We start from the raw sequence: 26885 nt of genomic DNA, 5'->3' as shown, positions 1-26885 counted from the left end.
TAGGAAGTTTCAGATACACTGTGTTAATGTTTGTTATATGTTATAAAATGTACTGGCCTTGTCTTAACCACAGGCCTTTTTTCAGCCATCTAACCAAAAACCCATTGTCCTCTGGGCGAGGAAACTGGAAGTGCAAAAATACTATGTCAATTCTGGGTTTTAGGACTCCCTGCTATGGAAATTCAGGACTTTGTGTCAAACACACACACACAGTTCTCACTCCCTCCTGGTGTTTGACGACATAAAATGATGATTAAATTAAAAAGAAAATGAGGGTCATATTTGCAGGTTGTACTGGTGCACCTATTCATATAATTTAGCCACATGGTTCCTAAAAATAGTGGCAAAATGCAACTAAATGGTCGCAGCCTGGAACTTTGAATAAAAATATGCTTTTTTCCCCAAAATATTCAACTACTCCATGATTTGAGTCTTACTAAGCTAACCCTCTTCATTAGAGGGGTCAAGTTCTAGGTTGCACATTCACAGTATGTAACTTTAGTATAAATTAGGAAGCACTTAAAGCCATCTCTCCATTTCTAGCCCTCCCCTTTTCTCACCCTTCTTTTTTTCAGCACAGAGTGATTTGTGTGCAGGGCTGGTGGGATAAATCGGATATGTCTGGCCATGTGAATCAGCTCATTTACTATCGGCAGCAAGAAGAAACAAACTAACAGGAGCTTGTGACACCGTCCTCACCGTCAGACAATAAGAAAGGGTGTACTCAATAATATTTAATTGCAGCATATTTGAGTGCATCATAGCACATAGTGTATTGGACAGGAAGAAGAAACTGAGTTGAGAGGAAGAAGAGGGTGGAAGGAATGAGATAAAGAGGGAGCGATGCATGATACGAGGTAAGATGAAGGCGAGAATGAGGAGGAGAAGGACAGAAAAAGATAGCTCTCAAGCTGTGAAATATTACATGAACAGGAAACAGGCATATACCTCCGCCTGCTGTGGGTATTTTCTGTGCCACTGGAGTCACAAAACTATCAAGAGATTCATCTGTAAAAAGGTTCTACTGCATAAACTCCAGCCTTTACAACCAAAATCCAATTCAAAATTCTAATTTAGGAAAAAATTGGAGATGAATTTTTTTTATTATGGTAAATATAAAACTGATTTATTAGCATCTGGTGTAGATATCGTTTTACTGCTTGAGCAATGTTGTGTAAATAGCATAATGAATATTATTATGCTTCCGTCACAGTGATAGCCGCTGATTTCGAGTTGTCCATCTCGTCACACGGCCATTTTTGTGGATGTGATATCTTAGGAACGCCTTGAAGGAATTTCTTAACGTTTGGTTCATCCTTGGGTCCAAGTGTCCACTGGACTCTAGGATGAACTGATTAGGTTTTGATGGTCAAAGGCCACTGTGACCTCACGTTCGTCTCATTCTTGTGAACATATCTCAGGAACACCTTAAGGAAATGTGTTCAAATTTGGCACAAGTGTCCATTTGGGCTCAAGGATGAACTCAGAGGTTCTGTTAACCGAATACTTTGTCATCAATGGAATTTTTTTCTTAACAATGAAAGAAAAATTTGAAGGTCATCCATCATTTTGACAGATTTGACAGAATACACAGTGCAATTTACCCTAACTTAAATTAAGGCTACTAAAAAGCCCAGTAATTGCTATGACATTGATAAAAGCAGCAGATGACAGACAACTGAGACCTACTCAACACACCTCACTATCTGGGAGCCGACAGCCCATTGAAGGACCACGGACTGGAGACTACAGAGCACATCTGTGACACTATGGTTCACAGAGGGGGGCAGCTGCACTTCTGGTGAAGGAGCGCATGCAGTGGATTCCTCCTGGTGAGGTGAGTGCATAAGGATTGACAAATCTCACATCCAGAAGAACTTCTAATTACTTCCAGAGAGAAATGTTTCCCAACCTCAAAACTTTAGCTGAAGTGGAGCTGACAAGTCCAGTCCATCCTCTAGAGCGGCAGCAGAGCACGGCTTCAATGCTACATTGCCTAATTTTGTAAAATTACATCTTATATTTGCTTGTTAACACACAGTGGCTGAAGCACTGTCTTTCACAGTCATCATGTGATGCTGACATGAAAAGTGGCTGCACATAAGCTTGCTCCATATGTTAATTAGAAAAAAATGAATGAAAAATAAATGCTATTAAATACGTTATCGTTTAACAATGAAAATTAAATTGTCAGGCAATAATAAATTATGACAATTTTTATGGCCCTGGCCGTCAAAATGACCTTTGGATGAAGTGATCACATTTTGGTGGTCAAAGGTTAAAGGTCGCTGTGACCTCACGTTTGTCCCATTCTTGTGAATATGATATCACAGGAACATCTTGAGGAATTTTGTAAAATTTGGCACAAATGTTTACTTGGACTCAAGAATAAACTGAGAGTTGGGTAGTTAAAGGTCCATTCCTGTGAATTTGATTGCTGGAGGCATACAAAGCAGTAAGTTTAGTTTATACAGAATTTAAAAGGAGTTTGGGGTGGATGAACGGATAAAAAATCCGACTGTCCTGCAGGACAGCGTGTTTGATTCCAGTGTGAAACATGTTTTTTTTAATCAATGAGCATTTAAACCCCAAGTCACAATCTTTTCCTAAACCTAACAAGTCGATTTTGTACCTAAATCTAACCACGTAGGAAGTTTCAGATACACTGTGTTAATGTTTGTTATATGTTATAAAATGTACTGGCCTTGTCTTAACCACAGGCCTTTTTTCAGCCATCTAACCAAAAACCCATTGTCCTCTGGGCGAGGAAACTGGAAGTGCAAAAATACTATGTCAATTCTGGGTTTTAGGACTCCCTGCTATGGAAATTCAGGACTTTGTGTCAAACACACACACACAGTTCTCACTCCCTCCTGGTGTTTGACGACATAAAATGATGATTAAATTAAAAAGAAAATGAGGGTCATATTTGCAGGTTGTACTGGTGCACCTATTCATATAATTTAGCCACATGGTTCCTAAAAATAGTGGCAAAATGCAACTAAATGGTCGCAGCCTGGAACTTTGAATAAAAATATGCTTTTTTCCCCAAAATATTCAACTACTCCATGATTTGAGTCTTACTAAGCTAACCCTCTTCATTAGAGGGGTCAAGTTCTAGGTTGCACATTCACAGTATGTAACTTTAGTATAAATTAGGAAGCACTTAAAGCCATCTCTCCATTTCTAGCCCTCCCCTTTTCTCACCCTTCTTTTTTTCAGCACAGAGTGATTTGTGTGCAGGGCTGGTGGGATAAATCGGATATGTCTGGCCATGTGAATCAGCTCATTTACTATCGGCAGCAAGAAGAAACAAACTAACAGGAGCTTGTGACACCGTCCTCACCGTCAGACAATAAGAAAGGGTGTACTCAATAATATTTAATTGCAGCATATTTGAGTGCATCATAGCACATAGTGTATTGGACAGGAAGAAGAAACTGAGTTGAGAGGAAGAAGAGGGTGGAAGGAATGAGATAAAGAGGGAGCGATGCATGATACGAGGTAAGATGAAGGCGAGAATGAGGAGGAGAAGGACAGAAAAAGATAGCTCTCAAGCTGTGAAATATTACATGAACAGGAAACAGGCATATACCTCCGCCTGCTGTGGGTATTTTCTGTGTCACTGGAGTCACAAAACTATCAAGAGATTCATCTGTAAAAAGGTTCTACTGCATAAACTCCAGCCTTTACAACCAAAATCCAATTCAAAATTCTAATTTAGGAAAAAATTGGAGATGAATTTTTTTTATTATGGTAAATATAAAACTGATTTATTAGCATCTGGTGTAGATATCGTTTTACTGCTTGAGCAATGTTGTGTAAATAGCATAATGGGATCAGGATACAGAAAAAAAAAAAAAACTAACTGCAGGAGATCAACGGAATGTCTGATTAAGTTTGATCTTGTCTGATTTGTGTTTTTGATGGAAATCTAATAAGCTAAGCTAAATAAATAAAATAAACTCCCACACTTTGCTTCCATACTGAGGGACGTCCAGATTCAAACAGACAAGAAGACGCTGGCTAACCAAGCAATCGGACATTGTGGTAGTAGCCAAGGAACAAACGGCAGCGGCAGTAATACTGTACATGTAGCAGCCCCACATGACATCAGGAAGAAGGAATCGGTGAAACTGGAGAAGTACCAAGACCTGAAAGAGGAACTAGAACTAGCCTTTCTTACTGGAGCTACTGGGGGAACATTTAAAAAAAAAATGCTGGTCTTGTGTTTTGTAATGTCACTCAGTGTAGTGATGCGTTTCAGCAATGTGTCTAATAATTTATGAGGTCTGTGGCACAGATGAGTAAACTAACATTAACCGTGAGTAGAGGCAGTTCATTGCTACTTTTAGTCTGTGTATGGGGAGTGTTGAAACTACTTATCCTTTAACCTTAAACTCAAAGCAATGACATTTCACCTGTTTTTTATGATCTTTAGCTACAGTACAACGTCCTTTTGCCACTGAATGCAAGTTTACTGTGGTATTTAAGTATTTGACTTACTTTACATAAGTCGTTCCACCCTTATTATTACTGTTCCTTTCATTTTGTTCTTAGACAGCCATGGCTTATACCAACCAAGGTCTTGCAGATATCTGAACAAGAACTAGTAAGTTTAAATGTACTGTCTTCTAGTATTCTGGTGGCAGGTGCTTATTTCTGTTTGTTACAGTTTGTATGTACATCAGTGAAGAAGTAATCATGTGTGACTCTCTGAACATTTAGCTAAAGTCTTGAAGTCCGTTATAATCGATAATGATAAAGCACATAAACTGACAGCAGATAACTATGAACTGACCAGAAGACTTTATCCTTGGTCACCCGCTCCTGAAGCAAAGCCCACTTGCGGCCCAGGTCTGTGGAAGCAAAGAGCTGGGTACAAAAGAAAGAAGGCCACAATTAGATAGTTAAAAACACACAATCAAAGCATGGAGCATTAAATTACAAAGCCCAACCTGAGTTCTATTACCAGTTATATCCTTTACAATGGAAGATAAATTGAGAGAATAAAAAAAAAAGTTCGCCCAATCAAGCTACTGAATTTCATGGTTCACCAAGTTAAGACTGAGCTCAATTAATTATTAATCATAGCAGGTTTGGTGCATGTGTGTGCATCAGAGTGTGTGCTGAATACTTTTGGGCAGTGAGAGGGAATGTGTATTTGTACCAGTGTGTGCGCGTGTCTTGCCTGAGCTTGTACGGCATTGATTGCACTCATAATGAAAATCTATTGATTCCCACACACCAGGTATCCTTGAAGTCTGCAAAGCACACTGGAGCTGAGTAACCACACAAACTTCCTCTGCCATAAAATAAGACAGGCACACGGTTAACATGCTCTCACTGCTCGTCACTGACAGTCGTAGCTGTTAAGGCAGCGCATGCCGTCTATATGCTGCTCACAACAACCTTTCTCGCTCTAATCAGAAAATATGAGTCATCTAGCTTGAAAAAGAAAAGCTAAGGCTGGCCTTCGTACAGGAGAAATTTGTCCCTAGCATTACAAACCTCCATGGTTTTATCATCTTCCTCCAGCTAAATGATTTTTTTGTTCTGTTTGAATGAATTCCTCGCTTCCATCTGCAATCTGCCCACACAGAACAGATTAAAACTTAATTGAATTTCTTGTTTAATTATGTGTAAATTATTAAAGTTGAGGAGGAGTTGAGCTGGCTCAAACTTATGAACTGTTGGACCTAATATCCCACCTCTGTCCCTCTAGCTTTCCACTACAGTACACTTCTCAGTTTGTACAGTGTGTATAAGTGTGTGAGCCATTCAGATTTGTAATATTGGCTTCACTGAATCAGTACATGCTTCCTTATCAGTCCACATTAAGGGGTGACACTCAAGATCACTGGCAGATAATAAACTTTGTAATTACACTGGTCGCACCATAGACACAGCGAGCAGAAAAGTTCATTAGTCTGTTCCAATCATTTTTTTAAATTTTCTAAAATAAGTTATTAAAAAAAAAGAGTTCAAACATTAAACCTCTTGTAAATAAATGCTGGCTTAAAAAGCAAGTGAAAATAATACACTAATAAATAAATACAATGAAAATTAGCCAACAACCAGTTTTATGTATATATATTTTATATACTAATGACTCAAAAGTTAGACAGGTGAGAAAGAACAAGCTGTCCATGAGCAATATGTATCACTGGTTAACTAAAGTGACTTTTGTCTCTCTAGAACTATACTGAAGTAAATAATTCTTCAATGTGCAAAGTATCTGTACGAGCCTGGATTTACATTATTCCTCCAATGTGAAAACTGTGTCATGGTGAAATAAGACAGATCAACACATCACTGGCAAATCTGTTGTGCTACCTTTGTGTGACTGCCATGAACAAGAGAGACCATGCAGGAGATAAGGGATTGCTTCTCTTCCATACTGGCGGTCTAGTTAATATTAGCATCTTTGAAAATTAAGGTGATTTTCTCTAAGCATCTGAGCAGCACTTGTCTAGTCTTACTGTCTTCTGTTTTATCAGCTGACTCATATCAGTGTTTCCTGGTAACAAGACATCAGTAATACACAGGACAGCAATGTGATGTCTTAGCCTTTGTGTTTGCCTGGGCCAGGCTGACATGTTAGACCTATGGAGGCAATTAACTCCACTTCGTAGCACAGAGAGCTGGATGGAAAGCAGTGGTGTGTGGCACGGAGAACCATGTAGAAGAAATATTATCTGCCGTACAAGCGTGCATGTATGCCCGACCAACACCTAGGAATCCTCCTTCACAATATAGTTGTCAGTGTTAATTAGCTGATTTTAACACGTGTTAACACTGACAACTTTACTTAGATGGGATGTCAAAACACTACAGCGAGGGATGAAAATAGGATCTTGTGATAAAAAAATATTACTAAATATTGTTGCTGTCTGATATAACAACATACAGTGTGTTCCGGTGCATTATGTAGTACATTTCATCCGTGTTTTGGAGGCAAGTTGGACAGTCCCCAGTTGCAGCAGTTATGACAATATGAAACACGACATGGCCTCCCTCCAGTTTTGTGACTTTAATTGTGGTGAAATGCCATATGGGGGCGACCACGACCTGCTGTTACAAAGATGAGAAGCTTTCTGGACACACACACTGCAGACTTTATCCCCTAAGGGACTTTCTCTCAATGCAATGTTATACAGTAAATATTATCGGTGTTTTCTTAGGTTGTTAAATCTCTTGTGTGTGTGTTTGGGTCGGGGGGTGATGGAGGCACTGCTGAATAGGGTGGTTCTGTTGCGTATGATCTAGAATTTTGGATATTAATTGGTTATATATCTTTAAAATCATGCAGTCCACCTACGGATCTGTGTGGTTTTCCTAATCAGATGCGAGTTTGGTGCATGTCACTGGTGTCACTTGTCCTCATATGACATGAGTTTAACATGTGCAGGTGAAATATGTGCGTCTTTGTAAACTACCTATAGATGCGCTTGTTTTTTTAAAAAAGCATAGTTATTTTCCAGTGAGGATGAGGATTACAGGATGAAACTAATTATCACCTTCACTACCAGTGTGTCTTGAATAGAAATTGACGGAAACACTGCTGAACTCTGACGATGTAAGAATGTTTCACCCTCCTACACCTGGTGAAGGTCACTCAGACTGAAACGTTGTTCGTGGATTCATAAATAAAGCTAAAGCGTGACAGTGCGTGGGGCTGCCTTTGTTGTTTTTTTCAGATGGATGTCTTTTCTTATGCACCAGTTGAATACTCAGTTGTGCAGAGCTGGTGTGAAACTACCTTCCTTCTGAAAGCAAAGTCAGATTGTCAAGTTTTCAGTATGAAATGTAATATCAAAGAGTGTGTGTATGTGCTTCAATATGGCCACTGTTTTGTTTATTTTACTGGCATAAGAAGATTTGGCCTTCAGCTGTACTGCAGGGTGAATCAGACACGTTTTCTCGGATGTTCATTTTCTGCTGATGCATGTGAAAATTGAAATTTTATGCATTGCTGCACTGACAGTAGAGGCATGTTGCCGGTATAACCTCATTGTCATCTTCTTGTTCATTTTTTCAGCTACATAATCAGCTGTTTATTTTCTTGTTTCCACAGCGCTGTGATACTCACCCTGCCCTCCTTGCAGTAGGCCAAGAGCTTGTCTTCTTCCTTGGGGTGGAAGATAAGCGTCTCTGGGACGAAGGCGACGGACTGTCGCTGGAAGGAGGAACCCTCGTCCGTGCTGATAAACAGCATCTGATCCCGTTCATTTATGGATGAGCCCACCAGCACCACCTGTAAGCAAGACAGACAGAGGAGGAGGGGAAGGTCAGGGGTCAGATGGTAATGCCTTGCAACATGGTTGTTGCTCGGTCAGCGGTTTGTGGAAGGTGTGCGAAGCTGCTATCCCCCTTATATCCACATGTGTATATTAAGTTTCCTGCTTGCACTGGGAAACCGATGAAGATAAATGCATGCATGGCCATGCAACCATATTTATTCAAGGCCATTCTCTGGGTTGTGAGAATGTTCTGTCTCCTTTACCTGCTGCTTAGACTGTGGTGACACTGCATTGATTATCTATTCAGAGCTTTATAGCTCATAAAGTGAAGGCATTAGGCACAAGGCACACCAGAACCTGCGATCCCACCAATCACAATTACATCCTGGACACTCAGGAGTCTGGCTACCAATAGGGGTGATCAATAGGAACTAATGAACCAGTCTCATTCATTAGGAGTGTCTGAGAGGTGGGGAGCGGTTTGCAGCTGGCTTGTACACAAAGTATTTGTTGTAGTACAGTCACCTTTTCAGCTGCTTCTTCAGTCAACCAAATGATGAAAATGCCTCTCTGACAGCTGTGTTCTTTCTGAACATCTGCTTCATTCTGTTGCCAAGGTTTTAGATTAATGGAAACAAAGCAGAAAAGAAAGCGTGGAAAAAGAAAGTGCAGATTGTAATGATTATTTAAAATGTTAATTATACAGGCAAATAAACTGCAGTAAGTATTCAGTATAAGCATTAAAAGAAAGCAAAGAAACACAAATGCTTTCTTTTTTTTGCCTATTTTAGTCTCATTTTGACTCTTGTGCTTTTGCTTGCTCACAAATACTCCTGGACTACACAGTTTCCTCCTTGTCTCCTTGAGGAACTACGAGTTTGCAATTGTCTTTCAAAGTTGAAACAGCCGCTGACTGTGGGAATTCAGTAATGTGCTATGTACAGAAGATTTTACCTTTGCATGCTTATACACAGACTCAAGTGTGAATCATCATTTCACTAAATTAGAAGCAAATGAGACTCCTTCAGAGCCAGCTCCAGGGTTAATAACCATTGCTTGGGGCCACACTACCAACAGGGGCCCCAAACAACCAAATAACAGTGATGTTATCTGTGAAGGTTTAAAGGCCCTAAAAACCTTTTTAAAATCACATTTTACTACAAGGCATCTAACACGAACACCAAACTTTCTGCCAAAGTTCCAAAAGTTTTGCATATTTCATTTCAGAGGATTATGTGTTTGAGTGTTTGACTTGACTTTGGTGGGTGGGGCTTAACTGGAAAAAGGTGATGGCAAGGATGGGTTTTTATCCAAACTTTAACTTTGCTGCAATAATGAATACTTAATGTTTATGAGAAATGATCTAAACTACTTTACCTACTAAAAATAACCAAAAAATCAATTACAGGTGACTTTTTAAAATCAAGTACAAGTTTTGACACCAAGTTTTCAAGGGCTTTAAAGATTTCATTGTAGTTTTTTTTTTAAATAATTGTGCATTTCAAAACAGGGAAACGTAACACAAGAAAAACAACAGTTTCATATAATACTTTAAATTAAGGACATCCTAAGGGTATCTACTTGTCCTGTCAGCTGGATCTTACAGTCTTCCTCAGTGGATTCTCTTTGTGGTTTGAGGCTGAACACTTGGAATCCAGTTGGATCCAATTTGTCTTTTTTGCCCTTTCTTTTCTAAAATGAAAGTTGATTTACATAGAAATATTTAGGAATCAGTTGCTTTAATGCCTGTTATGCAATGCGTTTTGTCTATTGTTCTGTTTCCCTTGCATTCAAGTGGCTAGGTGCCTTAAATGACCTGTATTATGCAGAGCAGTATAAATAGCTCATGGCATTAGTGCTATTCTTAATAACATGAACCAGTCAATTCAGTTTCATGTTTCCAGTCATTAAACCTTTATGCTTATTTGGTTTTTTTAGTATTATGCATTATGTTTTAATGTATTTTTCCCACTGTTTCCACTCTGATTTCTGAGACTTCCAAATACATTTCTGGCAGTTTTCTCTTTTCTTTCCATTATCATAAAAGCTACAGTACAACATCAAATTGTCGCTCAGCATAACTTTGACATTCACCGCACACTGAACTGTGAAGCTGTAGCTGACTCATTTCATTCTTATATAAGTCAAATGAAATGAATTTGTATGCTTTCAGCTGGTGAGTAAGCATTCGTGTGCGCACACACGTGCACATTTTGTTCACTATTCAAATCATGACTGCAGTAAGGCAGTGTGTGCAGCATGCCTCACAAGCTTTCTGGCTGCACTGTTTGAGAGCTGTTTGTGTATGTATGTGTTTGTGTACAACTCTAGCTTGGCCAGCTGCAGGCCTGGAGCTTGTTTGGCTGTCTGAGGAAGGAAAGTTCGCAGAGATACAGGGAAGAGGCGCAGGGGAGAATATTACTTTTCCAAATATAAAATTCTTTTTTTTATTTATTTTGTGAATGTGGACAAAGCATGTTTGTACTTGCACCTGAGAGCTAAGTTCCTCCAGTAGAGAGCTCATGTTTCAGCACCTTGCTCAAGGCACCTTTATTTGGTCAGAGAAGGTGGATTTAGGGATTTTGCAAACATTTCTTCAGTCACAATCCTAGATTTCTGCCTTCTGAACTGCCACTTTTCATAACTGAGGAAGGATAAGAAATAGGAGTGGAGCATATATTTACATGTCAAAATAGCAAACTCTTTGGCTTCAGCACCCTCATTTAAATGCACATCGGACTGTGGTTTGTATTCATGTCCCTATGGGGCCGGACCATCAATCACATCAACCTACCTCTGCCAATAAGTCTCTATTTAAAGGACATCACTCACTTTAACCTAGTTGTGCTCTGACAGCTGGACATGTTGACACACAAACACACACACACACACACACACACACACACCACATCACATCACCAAACACAGAGAGAAAATGTAGAGACAAGTAACAGCAGGAAAAAAACCCCACCATGTCCATGTTCCATTCATGGCGTGTGAATGTGCACGTACACTCTGTGATGCTATTTAGAGAAATAAAATCCTCTAGACTAATTGACCCATAGAGGCTGACATAGCTTTACTTATGAATGTTTCTGAATTAGCAAGTGATGCAGTAATTTGAACACCTTATCATTAAAATAGTCTTAATATATCTTAATATATATATTTATGGTTATTATGATTATGTTAATTCATTTTATTGTGAAGCCCTTTGTAACCTTGGATAATTAAGGAAGATATAGAAATAAATTAGCTTTGCTTTACAATTGAAATAATATATAATATATAATAAGGGGGCACTCCAAATTCTCATGGAGTGGTTGCCCCCCGGACACTCAGCTGTTTGACCAGGTAAAGCCAAGAAAATGCTGAGTTTCTCAGCCATTAAACAATTCAAAATAAAATGCTGAAAAATGTCGTACACATTTTTGTAAAAGCTTATAACTTGTAAGGCCTCATAAGCTGTAGAAATGCACCGACTCCCTCACAGTCTCCTGACGTAGTAACATAACTTGCCTACAAGTGGCACTCTTGTCAAACTGTACTGTATGTAACTGCATGTAAGGATGACATCAAATCTTCATACTAAAGCTAAAACTGAGCTGAAACTCACAGAGAAAATTGTGAACTTTTGGGCATCCAGTCTCTACAACACCTCTCCTGTAGCACACGTCCCCCCGCCTCCCCCACAATCACTCGACTTTGATACATCCTTCCCCTGTAATGATTTCCTCTGAGTAATAACTCCAGCTTTGTGCAACACAGTGCTGCTATTGTGCGCAGATAAAAGCAGGATCCAGACTTCCTGTGTCTGCTCTGGAGACTGTAGGGGTGTGACACATTAAGGGCACTTATGGAAACAAAACTGTCTTTTTCCTTTTTAATCAGCAAAAAGCTTAAACACCAGTGAGGCTTTCCAGAGTGCACGCTGAGTCTGTGCAATGTTTGATAAGGTTTCAGTCACAGCTGATCTTAACAGAGGGGGCTGATCTCTGCAGACATTCAAGTCCTGCTGAGCTGATGCACATCACAGGGCTTTCATCCACATAATCTATTAGAAAACAGAATTTAGCAGCTTAGACTATCCTATGGAAGAGGGCTGGCCTGCAGCATGAAGGCCTGCAGGCCAGTGGAGGAAAAGTGTACATCATCCCTGTATTACATGTTGCAGCTTTGAACTGTGAGTTCAAGTGTTTTAATGCTCCAGACTTGCATGGCTGAACAAAGTCTGTACATGATACACACACATGCACAAATGTAGCAATATGTCAAACACACCTGCACACATGTGAAGACAAATGATGCATAAGGTATGATGATGCCCCCTCAATAAACATCATGTTTTAAAATGTTTTCAAAAACGTAATTTCCCCTTCAAGATTAGACAAAATTGTTTTCAGTAATAATCACACTGTACCTGCTGAGCTCATTTGGCAATGTTCACTTTAAAAGAAGAAACACAAGCAATCAGACGATCAGGCAGGTCGTAAACAAACGAGGGGTGAGAAGGTCAGACTGCCGTTGACTGTGCACAGTGTTGAAAGTGCAAGTTTCGGAAATATTGCTGAATTCCAGGAGTGGCGGTGCACCTCGGCTGAATAAATATCAGAGAAACACTGCCACGCATACCAGTAGCTGCTTACAGTGTGCAGCTCTTGGGACAACTGCTTTCCACTCAATTACATATGTAAATGACCTCGGTTCTAGTTCCCACTGGGACAAAGAGCCCTATGTAGTGGCAGCTCACTGAGCCATGGTCTGGTGGGAATTAAGACCTGGGACAACAAAGCATCATGGGAGCTCAGAAGACACCAAAAGAAGTTGTTTGATGACAAGACATTTGGTTGTCATGTGCTTGGGGCTGGGTATCAAAGCTCAATACAGTGTGGCACCAATTAGTGCGAGTGTAGTATGAAGTATGAAAACCTGAGAGCTGAAACCTGGCATCAAATGTGTAATAAGTTTGATCTTTCAAGGTTTAGATAAAGGCCAAACATACAACTAGAATTCTTGCTTCATGGATAAATGCCTCTGCCAACCAATCAAATTCACGAGAATGGGATGAACGTGAGGTCACGCTGACCTTGATGTTTGACCACCAAAATCTCATGAGTTCATCTTTTAGTGCAAGTGGAGACTTGTGCCAAATTTGAAGAAACTGCTTCAAGTCATTCCTGATATATTGTGTTCACAAAAATGGGCCAGATGGATGGATGGATGGATGGATGTATGCATGGACAGACAACCTGAAAACACAGTGCCTCGGGCGGCGGCTATTTCCGGCAAGAAGGCATAAAAAAGGCAGACACTGATTCAGTGATGTGCTCTTTGTGGAGTATCTGGACAAAGAAACAGGAAGGCTCCTGTTAGGCCTCTTCTTTGTTGGTTTGACATCAGTGAGACTTTAACATTTTTCTGGTACATAAAGGAAAAAATAACAATGGTGCTTTGAAACACTCTTTTGGAATTGTACTTTCAATCAAGCTAATGCTTGAATGACGTGAAACGGCTTTGTCACACTACTATGCCTGAGAGGTCAGGTGCCGGTGCTGCCCCTGCCAAAGCTCCTGGCCAGGAGTAAATACGTAGCACAGCAAAAGTTAGCTAAAGAAAGCATTGCCTCATTTTTACACAAAATAAACAATTACATGCACAAAGTAAATGAAACCCTAGTTCTATAAAATAATAAACTATACATTATTAAGAATCTATGTCAAATGTGCCACCCCCTTATGAGTCTGTGCTGGCTATCCCCTCCAAAGTTTACTAGATCCAGCCCTTTTGCTTATGTTACAAAGGAACATGCTTTGACAGTGACATGTTGCACTGGGAGATATAGAGAAGTGATTTCTATGGTGCTATATGGTCACATGTTTACTTGTGTACATATCTTACTTAAAAACATCTGTCCTAGTGCTTAAATAATTCAGTGCAGTTTTACTTTTGTCAACATCTTCAGTCAAATCAGACTATAGCTAGTATTAACAAAATGGCTTAGGTTAATTCTTCAAAAATGTTGATTCACAGTGGAAATGAGAAATGATCTCCAGTCACTGTTGCATTTTTTCTACTTGTTCAATAAAATAAAACGTTCAGTCAGAACTCTGTGCTGCTCCTCACCACCACCTTCACCTTCACCTTTCTCTGAGGGCGAGGTGAGAAACGATACGCGGTCGGCTGGAATGGAGAATCAAGGAGGCAAACATGGGTAGCACGTTGTCCTCTGAGGTGTCTGGTAAGGTCTAAGGTGTGTTTTCTCCCACCTTGGCTACAGCACAAGTGCATTAGCTGAAGCCGTCCTTGTGCATTATACATATTTAGCTCCCTCCCTCGCTGCTGCATTTGTACTACTGTGGAGGTGACTGGTAAACACGCCTCGTTGGCTCAAGTTCAGAGGAAAACACTGATATACACACACAAACTGGGCACACTGTATAGGGGTCAACTTTTACAGATGGCTCCAAACCAAAAGCTAAGTAAACCAAAAGCTTTGTGAACAAACACATGCCCTCATATGTATTTACAGTTTTCTAGTTCAATTTATCATTAAACATCTTGTTTTCTGTCTGTTCTAAATGACTGCTGTCAGTCATGGTTTTGTTTTCCTTTTTCTTAACTTCTTATGCATCTATGTGAATCACCTCCATTAAGTATATGCTATGCAACTTTATTATGGTTGTGTTTTTGTTGTATTTTGTGCATTATATTGAATATAGAGTGCATGTGGTAACGCTGAAAGTGGCAGCAAGAAAAAGTATGTGTGTGTGTGTGTGTGTGTGTGTGTGTGTGTGTGTGTGCATTGTACTACTCGACCCAGATTTGGTCCTGTTATCTGGTAGCGACTCCCAAAGCACAGAGATTGACTCATAAACACTGGATGCTCTGTGTGTGTCTTCTTCCTTTTGTCTGCTTGTCTACAGGAATTTCTGCAGTCAGATGCTAAACACGTTTCAGATTCTTTTTTCTGTACCTAAAATCAGATGCAAGTATCAGATTTTAGGCAGATTGTCTGTGGGGAGTTCAGCCTAGATGTATTATCAAGAAACTGACTATGTTATGTCAGTTTTCTTTTAAGTTTTAATTGACAAGCTACTCTATATAAATCTGTGTGTGAGCAAGTTGATTTTTAATGAAACTTCTGGAAAAAGATGTTTTAATAAAAAACCTATCAAACTTTTCAAAGAAGCTTGCAGTATAACTACATTAAACATTTAAACTTTAACACTAAAGCTTAATGGCGGTGTGTGTCCGGGCGCAGAATACATTTTTTTGAATTTGTGAAGGGAGCGTGACCAAGCTAAAACAGCGTTTTGTTGCTATTTAACTTACAGCAGCTACAGCTGTCGAGTGCAATGATATGGTTGGCAAGTTAGTGCACTTACTGCAAATTGACATGCAGTCTCTGTGTTACTGCAAATTATATATGCAGCTTTCTATGAGGGTACATTTTATTGTTGCAGGAAGAATTTTTATGTAGTAGAACAAATGTCAATATGGCAGATGACTCCAGTTTTGACCAACTGTGACATGGACATGGGATATATTGTACTGAATCAAATAAAATTCTTATTGTATATATTATTTGTGGGAATAAGTGGTAAATTCTTAACAGACACGTTTTAATTATACAAGTAAGTAGATCACTTATAATCCATTACTAACAACAACTTTTGGGTTGCCATGTTGTTAAAGTTTTTGGCAGCCACCCTTTTAGGCAGCTAGCCCAAAATGATCAGGTAGACACCTCCAATGGACCGAAATCCTTTTATTAACAATTTAACATTCACTGGCATGCAGAAGAAAAGTAACGTAAAAGTCTCCTGTTTGTAAGTCCTGTGTTTTGTCACCCCAACCTTCTTCCTACGTGGACTTTAATCCTGTCATAATTAGGCCCGTAGAGATTGCTAAGGTTTTTCAGTGGAGGACAATATCAATGATATGCACCTTCCAACCTACTGGGAGGTGTAGTTTGCTTTTTCTGATCATCATCATACACTGAAAAAAAGGATTTGTTGGATTTACTTGATTGTAATGTGTACATCGGTCCCACACAATGATAATGTGTAAAACCAACAATTTTCTTTAGGGGTTAACTTGTTTGAATTATGTTAACAGAGGAAATATGAATGAATTGCGTTGCATATACTAGCATAATTTGTGTAAATCCAAAGACCCGCTGAGTCCTTTTTTTCAGTGATAGGAGTGATGACAACTAATAATGCCCACTGTATGTCCCAATGTCGTTTAAACCAAGTGGAAAGCGAGGCACTTGTCTACGTAAAAAAACACGTGACCCTAAATTACTTTGGAATTTTTCCACAACCTGCCAATCATCCAAATGTTGTTCTTGTTATTAATGGCTTGTGAACTATAAATCTTTAGCAAATGATTCATTCATCCTAAATAAACCAAGTGAGTAGCGAATATCTTTTCTGTTGGAATCAGTGAAAGAAAAAAACTTTTCCATTGTGATACACAGAATCCCCCTTTAAGAAAGTCTCTGTCTGCCTGAGGTTCTGTTTGCATCAGCTGTCTCTTGGCTTCCCCCATCACTCTCTCATTGATGGATCTCTTTATCTTCATCGCTGCTCTGATATCTCCTCCTGCTCTGTCCCGGTCCCTCTCTAACTGCTGATGTTAGATGGCGGGGCTAAGCTCTCCATTAGAAGAGAGATAATGATCAAACCTCAGGAAAGAGCTCTGTCCTTTTTATTTACATTCCTCTGTCAAGTAAAGAAAAGGAGAAGTGAGCGAGAGGGAGAGGAGGAAGAGAGGAACCTCTGAGCAGTTATTCTAGTTTTAATTACATAAAGTACAAAAAAATCTGTACCTCCCTGCCTGAAGCTGCATGTGAGAGTATGCAGGCCTATTACTGACGTCTGCCATTCAAGTGTCAACCACCCACATACACCACTTTCAAACACTCTCTCAGCATTCATCTCCAAGTCCAACTCTTTAACTCTGCTCTGGCATGAGGAAACAATAATATAATGCCAGATTAATAAACAGCAAGTAATATGAACTAAACTTTAGAATCTGCATTATATTTTTTCACAGACAAAATATCTGACTGTAAATGCATCTCTATTTGTCATCAAAGCTCTGAACTTGTCATTCTGTCCATGGATACGTCAAGTTTGGCACAGTAGGACTAGGGATTGGTGATGATAACGTCCATGACATTGTTTATTTGGCAGATGCTTTGGTCAAAAGCAAGTTCTTTTCCAAAGTTTATGGTCGGCCATAAAGGTTTAGGTCATAAAGGCCTGCTCACAGAAAGCTGGTGTATCTTGCTCAAGCCTTCAATTGACCTCTGGGCTGGAGGCAGGGTTTATAAAATGTCGAATAAATGCTTTATTAACAGAAATAGCAGCAAATTGATGCAAAGCTCATGGATGAGCTGTGAAGCAGCAGAACATGAACACTGCCATATTAAAAGGTTGAACTTCCATTTGCCTGCCTCTCAGATAGCTTCTAAAAAAGCTGTAAAGATTAACTTGCATGTGGTTTTGTTTGGAGCCAAGCCTGGAATGGGCACTTGCTGGTGTGTGCAGCCTGGCCAGGCTTGGCCCTGATGGATGGTGGGTGAAGGTAGAAAAACTGGCAAAAGAAACCCTGGCTTGGACTACCCCTCACTATGTAAAATATAGTATTAATTCCATTTTATGAAACTGAATACTTAAGTGGAAACAAATTCAACTTTTAAGCTCACTGGGTGGAAAGAATATCAAGTTCTAGCAAAGCCAGATGAATGTGCACTGCATGCTGTACACAGTATTTGCATATTTTAAAACTTTGTATTGAGTGACAGCTCCAACAGACCATATTGCATTTCTGGAATGATTTAATAACACATTGTTTGATGCCTTTTAACCATCAAGTCACTCCATTATTGTTAAATCTTTCACTGTTTCCATGCAAGAAAATGGAACTTTTAGCATCACTGAATGGACATGAGAAAAAAGAACATTTGTTTGTTGTTTATGAGGCAGGGATTCATCAATCATATTGGCTGAAATCACTTTCTTTTAAGGAAAAATTCCATATCGATTTGGATTTTTTTGCCCAATTCTTGTATATTTTCCATCCACTCAGTATTGTATGCAACTTCATTTATGCCTTTGCAAAAAATTTGTTTATAATGGCAGTTATAAAGACCTTGTAAAATGAGTTTTGGCAGTTGTCTTGAGCTAATTCATATGATCCATACTAATTAGTTTTCAGAACTGCTTGATCCTGCCCAAGGTCACACAGAGCTGGAGCCCGTCCCAGCATGCTTTGGGCCAGAGGCAGGGTACACCAGGGACAAGTTACCTTGTCTATCACATAAATACATAAATAGAGAACTGCATTGTCATTCACACACTCATCCTCACCCAGCCGTTGGATTCAACCTTCTCTCCGTGAGGTGACATTGCTAAACCACTGAACCACTATGGCATCAGTCAGTCCTGTTTAATTCCAAAGACACCGAAAACAACTCAACAAACTCATCAGCAAAAGTAATAATGCAACAAGAAATGATTTCACTCCCTGTTTTTCATTATTGCAATCATTTGGGAACACTGTAAGAGCTGAGACAAGATTGGAAGAAGACATCTCATTTCGAGTTTGTTTCATCTTCAAAATTAAAACTTTAAAATTCTTTGTTGTTATTTTTGTAGGACGTGGGCTATGTCAGTAATGAGTGATTCAAGCTGAAACTACAGTAAATTGAAGCAGCATACCTCAACCATATTCTGATAAATATGGTGTTGACTTGAAAATATGAACTTAATAGCTGAGAAAAGAAAACAACCAATATCTTCAAAATGCAATAAGAGATGGTGTGAAGGCCTCAGTCCTGGCCTTCACCATGTGAGGGCCTAAATTTATATTAGACATACACAACTGATCAATGAGCATGCACGTTTGATTAATTTTGTATTGTTAATGTTTACCTTTTCTTTTGAGTTGCCGTGTTTCCTGGTCCATGGATGGGGGGGGATTTTTGTTTATTTGTTGGTAGTTTATGTTAGAACTTTATTTGTCAAGTTATGTTAATTTCTTTATATTTAAAGGAAATATTTAGTTGAGAGCAGACTGTCTGTTTAGTGTTTATTAGTTGATTGTTTTGGTAGTGTCTTTAGTTTACCCCTTGTGTGTGTTATTGGTTTGATCAGCCAGTATATATGTTCCCCTGTGTGTGTGTCATTTGCTAGGTCAGTTGGTTTTTGTTGAGACAGTTCAGTTTGCTGTATTTTGAGTTTCCTTATCTTTTGTTGACCTATTTTAGGGCCCAGTTTATCTGATGTTAATTTTGTATTTTTCTTGTTTTTGGGTTAATTAAACAAAAAAAAAACCCTTTATTTTGAATTTTGAAAGCTGTGTCTTTTGCCTTACTGCTTGGTCCCTGACAGATGGAATTGTTTTCAGGCATTTTAAAATCTTTTTAAACTAGCTCTGATATTCAGTGAAAATCAGTTATTAAATAGAATATATGTCAAAACTTGACAAAAGTTCCACACAGCATTCAACTCTGACGTGGGAGTGGTAGCAGAGGGCATGTGACTGTTTTCTGTAGGTGTTTGTGAAAGATGAAGAAAAAGAAAGTCAGGGAGCACTAGATCAGACTGTAACACTGACACCATGTCAATCTGTGAATAGCTGTACTAAGTAATAAACTAACCTTCACAACACTACCACTCTCACTAATACACACAGAGCTGCTTTGGCCTTGCAGCAACAAATACCACTCATATCACTGTAAGGAGAGCAGGACTACTGTGACAGGTAAATGACACGTTTTATATTAGATGTGATCCATTGTTTATATGAAAGAGATTAAAGCAACTTCAACACTACACAAGGCTTTACAGTAGGCAAATAAACAAGGGATACAGAGACAATGGAAGCGAAATGAAGCCACAAAGAGCAATAGTCAGCAGAGTGACAAAGAATCAAATGACAGCTTACAGTAGACGGACCGCCACACAGCCACTGACTGACACTATTAAATGCAATATGCTGCCAAAGACCCTGTCATGCAACACACACTGGTCTGCCAGCCCTGCCCTGTTAGCTCTGCCTGGCAAAATTCAATTCCCACTTATCACCAGTGACAGGTAGCATCGCTCCGATTGGCATACGTACTCGTGGTGCTAGACACACACACACACACATACACAAGAGAAACCTAGCCAGATGAAAGCACAGCCTGACACACACACACACACACACACACACACAGGTATGCCAATATGTGTTAATGCAGTCAACACAGAATTACAATAAGTGACCCGACCTGTGGCTTTGACTTATTACAACATAATCACTGTCTTCCAAAATGACCCACATGGCCATTACAAAACTGTTATTCGATGAGCCACCTCTATGGTTAAGGTTTGGTTATGTTTAGGCAACCGTTGTTTAAATTAGGAAAGAAATGTAATCGTGGCCAAAATATAAAATAAGAAAAAAATAAAGTAAGGTAGACTGTTGGTAGAGAACATGATACTAACCATGGTCCACAGAGTTGGATGAGAAGTTCAATAACACTCTCATAGCTATCTTGTAAATTTGAAGCTAGAGTTAGCAGCTGGTTAGCTTAGCTTGCTGTCCCTTGGTGTAGACTAGCTGTTTGCGCATTTCCAGTCTTAATGCCAGGCTAAGCTGTTGGCAGTTGCTTCTTATTTAGCATACAGACAAAGTACAGAGTAGTATCAATCTTCTCATCTAACTCTGCAAGAAAACTAATTTAGACAAGTGCTGATCTACTCCTTTAATAACCAAACCTTAACAATAGGATCATCAACTAAAGAGTATTGGAAAATGCTTCTACATATCATTGTGGGGACATGGACACACAACATATTTTGATGTTTAATTTGGGCGAACTTGCTGGAAGGGGCTGTGTTCAAGGTAAAACAAGTAGTAAAGCTGCTCTTTAGGCATTTGAACAAACAACCTCGTTTGTTTTTCAGAACAGTGCCGATCATAAACAACAAATCCTTTCCTGCTTAGTCCACAAACTCATTACAGGTTTATGATTTAATTTAATATGTTTCAGCATACGTTAAATTTTCCACATCTGTTTTTCTATGGACCTTATTTGCAGTGTCAACAATACATATATCTTTTATATTATTGTCCTAGGACACTCTCCTTCACACAAAAGGGCACTGAGCATCAGAAAGGAATGAAGAGGAAAACAAGTAATAACTGATACGTAAATATAAACCTGCTGAGGAGGCTGGTTCTCTGAATTATCTATATTTGCATCAGGTTTCCATTATCATTTATCATTAATTGCTTCATTTGCTTGTACATAGTGATGTAGATAATGCCACTGTTTAACAACTTTCCTTACAGAAAGTTTGCAGCTAAAAAACGCAATAAGCAGATGAATGCATTTTCATTGAAAATTCATGGTTTGGCTAAGTAATAAAGTTGCAGTAAAGACCCTGTCATGCAACACACACTGTTTTTTTCACTGAAGGTTTTTTCAAAGTTGCCAGTCAGCAAGTAATTTTTCAATAACCTCAGCTATGGCTTAGCTACTTTAGGTACTGTACTAATTGCTGCTTTTCATCACAAGGTCAATTTTCCATGCTCCAGAGAGCTCTCAGGATGAAACAGCCACAGCTCTCTACAACTACACTTGTGGTCACCAGATATGTTTCAACAAGTTTGAATGTACACAGCATGCTCCTAGCTTCAAATTCAATCATACGAGTTAGCAAAATGGACCTGAAATGGGCTTAAACAAAAACATGAGGGTGGATAATGATCTTAATTGCTGCAGAGAGGATTGATATTGTCTGTGTGGGAACAAAAACCCATTAGCTCAGTCATTTCACAACAGTTTTGCAGGGCATTTGCGTGGTGGAGATAATTGATTTGAACAGATATAGAGTATTTAATTGGGTGGATGACAGTGTTTTGGGAAATTTGACAGGAAGTAGAGGAAGTAGGGTTTTGGGGAGGGGGTCCTCAGCAGTATGAAGGTATTTTGTGGGATGTGAGTGTGATCGGCGAATAGAGTTTGCAAACTCCAAGAAGCTACTACTACTTGTGTTAAGAAAATTTTAGCATACAGCGATTTCAAGGGTCAAGAATTAATCTAAAAAAAATACAGAAATCTTTTGCTTTGCACAGATAATAATGCTATATCACTTACAGTAAGAAAACAGGGTTTCAGTACCTTTTCATTATCTCTGTTGTCTGGGAAACTGACTGTAAACATACCGGAACAAAGCATGGCGTTATTTATCAAGAGTAGAAGAAGAGGGTAATGAATGTGCAGAAAATAGAAATGAGACTATTTATTGGCCAATTTATTTTCCTGTTATTGAATAGCAAGATGCGTGGCTGATGTTGGATCAGTGGAAGCCCATCAGACTGCATTGCATGTGGTTTTTTTCTCTTATAGTAATTTGCAGTTAAAGGGAGTTTCAGCAACTTATCGTCTCAAAGAACTCAACTGTGTTTTCATACTTTTTACTGAAATTAAAAAGTGGATGAAGGAATTAAAACTCACTAGACTATTTCCAGCTTTTGGAAAATGATCCACATACTTTTCACAATATGCAACTATTTCTAATATCCTCAACAGAGTGAATTTGTGAATGAGCAAGAGTAAAAAGAACCAGACACTCAGGTCAGGAAATATATTTCAGCTTCACTACATCTTGAGCTGGTGTGAAGATGTGAAGGAAGAGTGAAGAGCTGTGATACTAAGTGTTCAAAGATTTGACATCCTAGGTGGCAAAATTATTATAAAGCCTACTTTTTTCAGATCCTTTCAATATTTCAAACCCCAATACCCCATTAATTATAATACCAATTATAGCAATAACAACAGCAGTAAAATTGATATCAAGCTCTTGGTTCAATGACTGCTCTCTGGAGGCAACAGAGAACCAAAAGAGAGCATCCATCTGAAACAGGGGTTTTCAACTAATTGTGACACAGGGACCGTTCTAAGAAATAATATGAGGACCACTGTTGTGAGGGGATAGACCGTAAGGGCACAATTTTAATCCTCAGAGTCACCTTGGGTTTTTCCAAATCTCATATATTTGCATGAATTTGATTATTCACAAATAATAAGTAATATATGTAAATGTGTTTTAAAACTAAACTTAAATAAATAAATAAATATTCCTATTGTGAAACTAAATTATTGAATGCATGTTCAGGGACCACCTGCAATGCCTTTATGGACTACCAGCAGCAGCAGCAGCTTCAATCCTCTTTCATGAACTCTGGCTGCTGCCGGTACAAAAGCACTGGCTCACATGACTTGACTCAAGTCAGACTATAATAAGACTCAGAAAAGACTTAAAAGACTACTGTCTGACACCCTCTCACATCTAAAGACAGTGTCATTAGTCACAGAGTTTTTAATCATGGACTCTGATTTTGGGGATCGTGCAGGGTCACTGCAAGACTGCAGCTAGATTTAATTTGAGACGACTTCACATATCCTCCTGCATTTGACTACAGCTGCACTTGTGTGCGCAGTGTTTCGCTTGGAAAAAGCAGCCAAAAAGTTTTCCCTTTGAAGACATAGAATGTAGACACAGCCGTTTGACTCAAAGCAGACAGCGAGATCTGTCAACCTTTTCTCTTCCTCCACTCTGTCGCGGTACAAATTGGATGACACATCAAACCCTCTTGCTCACTCCACAACTCCACCAGTTTCTCCTTTGTAACGGTCCAACAGAACCATGCCTTCTGAGGCACGAAGTCATCAGAGTCTGTGTCATATTTACCATTGTTTCTGTGCATGCTATGCTGCTTCCTGTTTGGTGCTGGACAGAGTCACTTATTGGTTGTTTGAGATGTTCCCATCACTGTCTGCATGTGCCATAACTAAACACTTATGATAATATTAAACATGGTTGATTTTATCATAACATTCAAGACGAGAAAATTACTGACTTAAAATGGCTCAGATCGCCACCTTACACCAAACAATTGAGATGACACGAGTATAGCAAGATGTTTATGATTTTATTTCGATGTTGGAAATTTGTCTGAGACACGAAATCACTTGAAAAGTGTAAGTCCATCTTTAAATTAATAAATAAATAAATAAGCTACTTTTCTGGAAGACACATTTTATTTTCTACTAATTTGCAATAGGAAATAAAGTTTAAACAAAGTGCTGGCCTCTGGGATTATGTTCTCTATCAGTGTTGTGAGGAGTGTTTAAGTTGCAAATTTGAGCTCTTCAGACTTGCTTGACTAACACAGGTAGAAGACTTGACTTAGACTTGAGACAGATGACTTGAAAGTACTTCACTTTTAGAAAAAAATTGCATTTTTCTAGATATTGAGAAGTTATGTTTTGTTCTGAAACCCAATTGAGTGATTTCTAATCCAATGCCCACAAACCTTGCAACCTACCAGAACGCGGCAGACCAGCAGAGGGCAACACAGGTCGCAGGATGCAGCTATCCTGGAGGGGCCTAGTCCAAAAATAATGTAATCTGGATTCATTGGTTATTTTGTTTGACGACGTCACGACAGTAAGAAAAGAACAGCGGCATGCAGTCCGCAGTGCAAAAATCAGCAACACGAACACAACATCCGGCTTCATAAGCCACTACAGAACTCACAAAGAAAGATAAGTATGTGAATGTGTATGTTAGCCAACTTACTGGAAGGTCAAATGATAGCTAAAAAGCTAAGTTTAAGATGTTGGGATTGGCGTCAAATTGATTATTACAAAGAGTTTATGACAGCTGTGAATTATTTAATATCTAAGAGTTAGTTTATAGTGTACAAATGCACAATTAATAATCAGAGGAGGTATGTGAAATAAAACTTTTGTATGTCTTTTAGCCTATTTAAATGTGGAAACTGAGGTAGATTATCAGAATCTTGTATGACTTGTGACTTGCTTTACTTCTAGTAGGGACTGGACTTGCTTGATTCTGACCACAATAACTTGGGACTTGTTTGAGTCTTGAAGATTAAGACTTGAGACTTGCACATGTGTGACTTACTCCTACCTCTGATAATAATGGAGTAATAATCTACCATTTACCAGCTAAAAAGAGAGTTAACTATTTTTCTCAGGATGAGTTGGAGAATAAATCAGAGCTGAAAGGAGATTGAATATTAGACTTACATTCACATAGTTCAATGCTAATGTTCTTCTTTGTCTATAAATTGGCAGCTAACATGTAATACATTTTAATAAGGTGATAATATGTCAGTGTGGTGTCCACAGTTTAAAAATCTGTTGACACTTGTTTTAATTTTGAGAGATACCTTTGTGCTCCTAAAATTGTGATGTAACAGCTGAAAGAAGCTTGTTTTTTAAATTCCATGCTAACAGTGTTGTCAGAGGTGTTCAGCTTGGTGTAGACATAGTTGCAGTTTTGTTTATCTCCTTAAAGCAAGGAACGATCTCTTCATATAAGATCTGACAAAGTATTCCTCTACCAAGGAAATTTTACAAAAAAACACTCTAGCACTGAAAATGAATGAATTAATTACCTCCATGTTTAATCTAAAGCATAATGAATTACTGTAATGGAGGCATTTTTACCTTATTCTCAGTTTCCTGTCAGTGACATTGATAATTATAGCAAGAAGGGCATTAATCCACACTTAACCAGTATGAGGAGCATTTTCATCTTTACAGTAAAAAAGATCATTGCTTTACACAAGCACTGTTACAAGTAATTACAGAGAGATCTGGACAGGCAGTGTCAGGAAAGAGAGGATATTTCATTTCCGACCATAAATGGTTCGCATTAATCGGCAGATCAGTCAGAAGAGGATGTGTGGGAAAGGATTTTAAAAAAAAAACCCCAAAGAGACAGAGGAAAAATCTGAGAGATGGAAAAATGATTACGATGATGACAGTGTGACCTGAAAGTGTAAAGATATAATAAGAGACTATTCCACCATTCCATCCTCATGAATCATCTACCTTATTACTGTACATCACAAGAGTAGACTGACCAACACTGTACAAGTGTTATTTCTTCTGCACTCCTCTCTTGTTGTCTCGAGTCCAGCAGTCTATATATGCCATGAAAAATAAGTTACAGCTACCAAACTATAAGTGGTGATGAAATACCAGCTACATGAGCAGAAACACACGTCAAACGCTTCTGTTTAGATCAAAGTAAATGCTTCCATGCTAGAAGAGGCCACAGGATTTTCCAGCCACAAATGATCTGGGAATGAAATTCTAAAAAACTGTAATTTAACAGCATAAACGTTGTAGACTACTGAGGTTCCAAATACAAGCTTGATGTTGAAAGCGTTGCATCCTTGTCAAAACAGATGTATTTTCATTTCAAAGAAAACATTTAAAAAAGCAATGTTTGAATTACTCTGACATGAGCAGAATTTGGACCTAGTCCAAGGTCAGGTATTGGTTCCTCAGAACTGAATGGACCTGTAAAGAGTTATACGAATGTTGCCTGGCACTCAAATTTCAGGACCAACAAGTCAAAATGGCTGCAAGCAGGGATAACCTCAGATCAGTTTACAAAGGTGGATTATTGATTTAGAGTGAGTAATCTCAGTTTTCTTAGCAATAACCGGCAACTTTCTTGTTAGAAAAAAATAATTAAACCTTTAAAGAGCCCATGGCATGCTGGTCTGTGTTTTCTGACTTATCTACAATGTTAC

At 38.8% G+C, this 26885-nt stretch overlaps 1 protein-coding gene across 1 annotated transcript in view; it reads right to left on the bottom strand.

The window, feature by feature from the left end:
- The window catches only part of sorcs2 (sortilin-related VPS10 domain containing receptor 2), a 303719-nt gene that overhangs the window by 51474 nt on the left and 225360 nt on the right, over nt 1-26885 (bottom strand). The window contains 2 exon segments of the mRNA XM_020594852.1: nt 4802-4875; nt 8093-8257. Of these exon segments, the coding sequence (XP_020450508.1) occupies nt 4802-4875; nt 8093-8257 (239 nt within the window).

The sequence above is a fragment of the Monopterus albus genome, unplaced genomic scaffold, assembly GCF_001952655.1.
Source record: "Monopterus albus unplaced genomic scaffold, M_albus_1.0 scaffold25.1, whole genome shotgun sequence".
NCBI classification, from domain to species: Eukaryota; Metazoa; Chordata; class Actinopteri; order Synbranchiformes; family Synbranchidae; genus Monopterus; species Monopterus albus.
The sequence above is the reverse complement of the archived record's forward strand: the minus strand, read 5'-3'. Positions and strand labels throughout refer to the sequence as shown.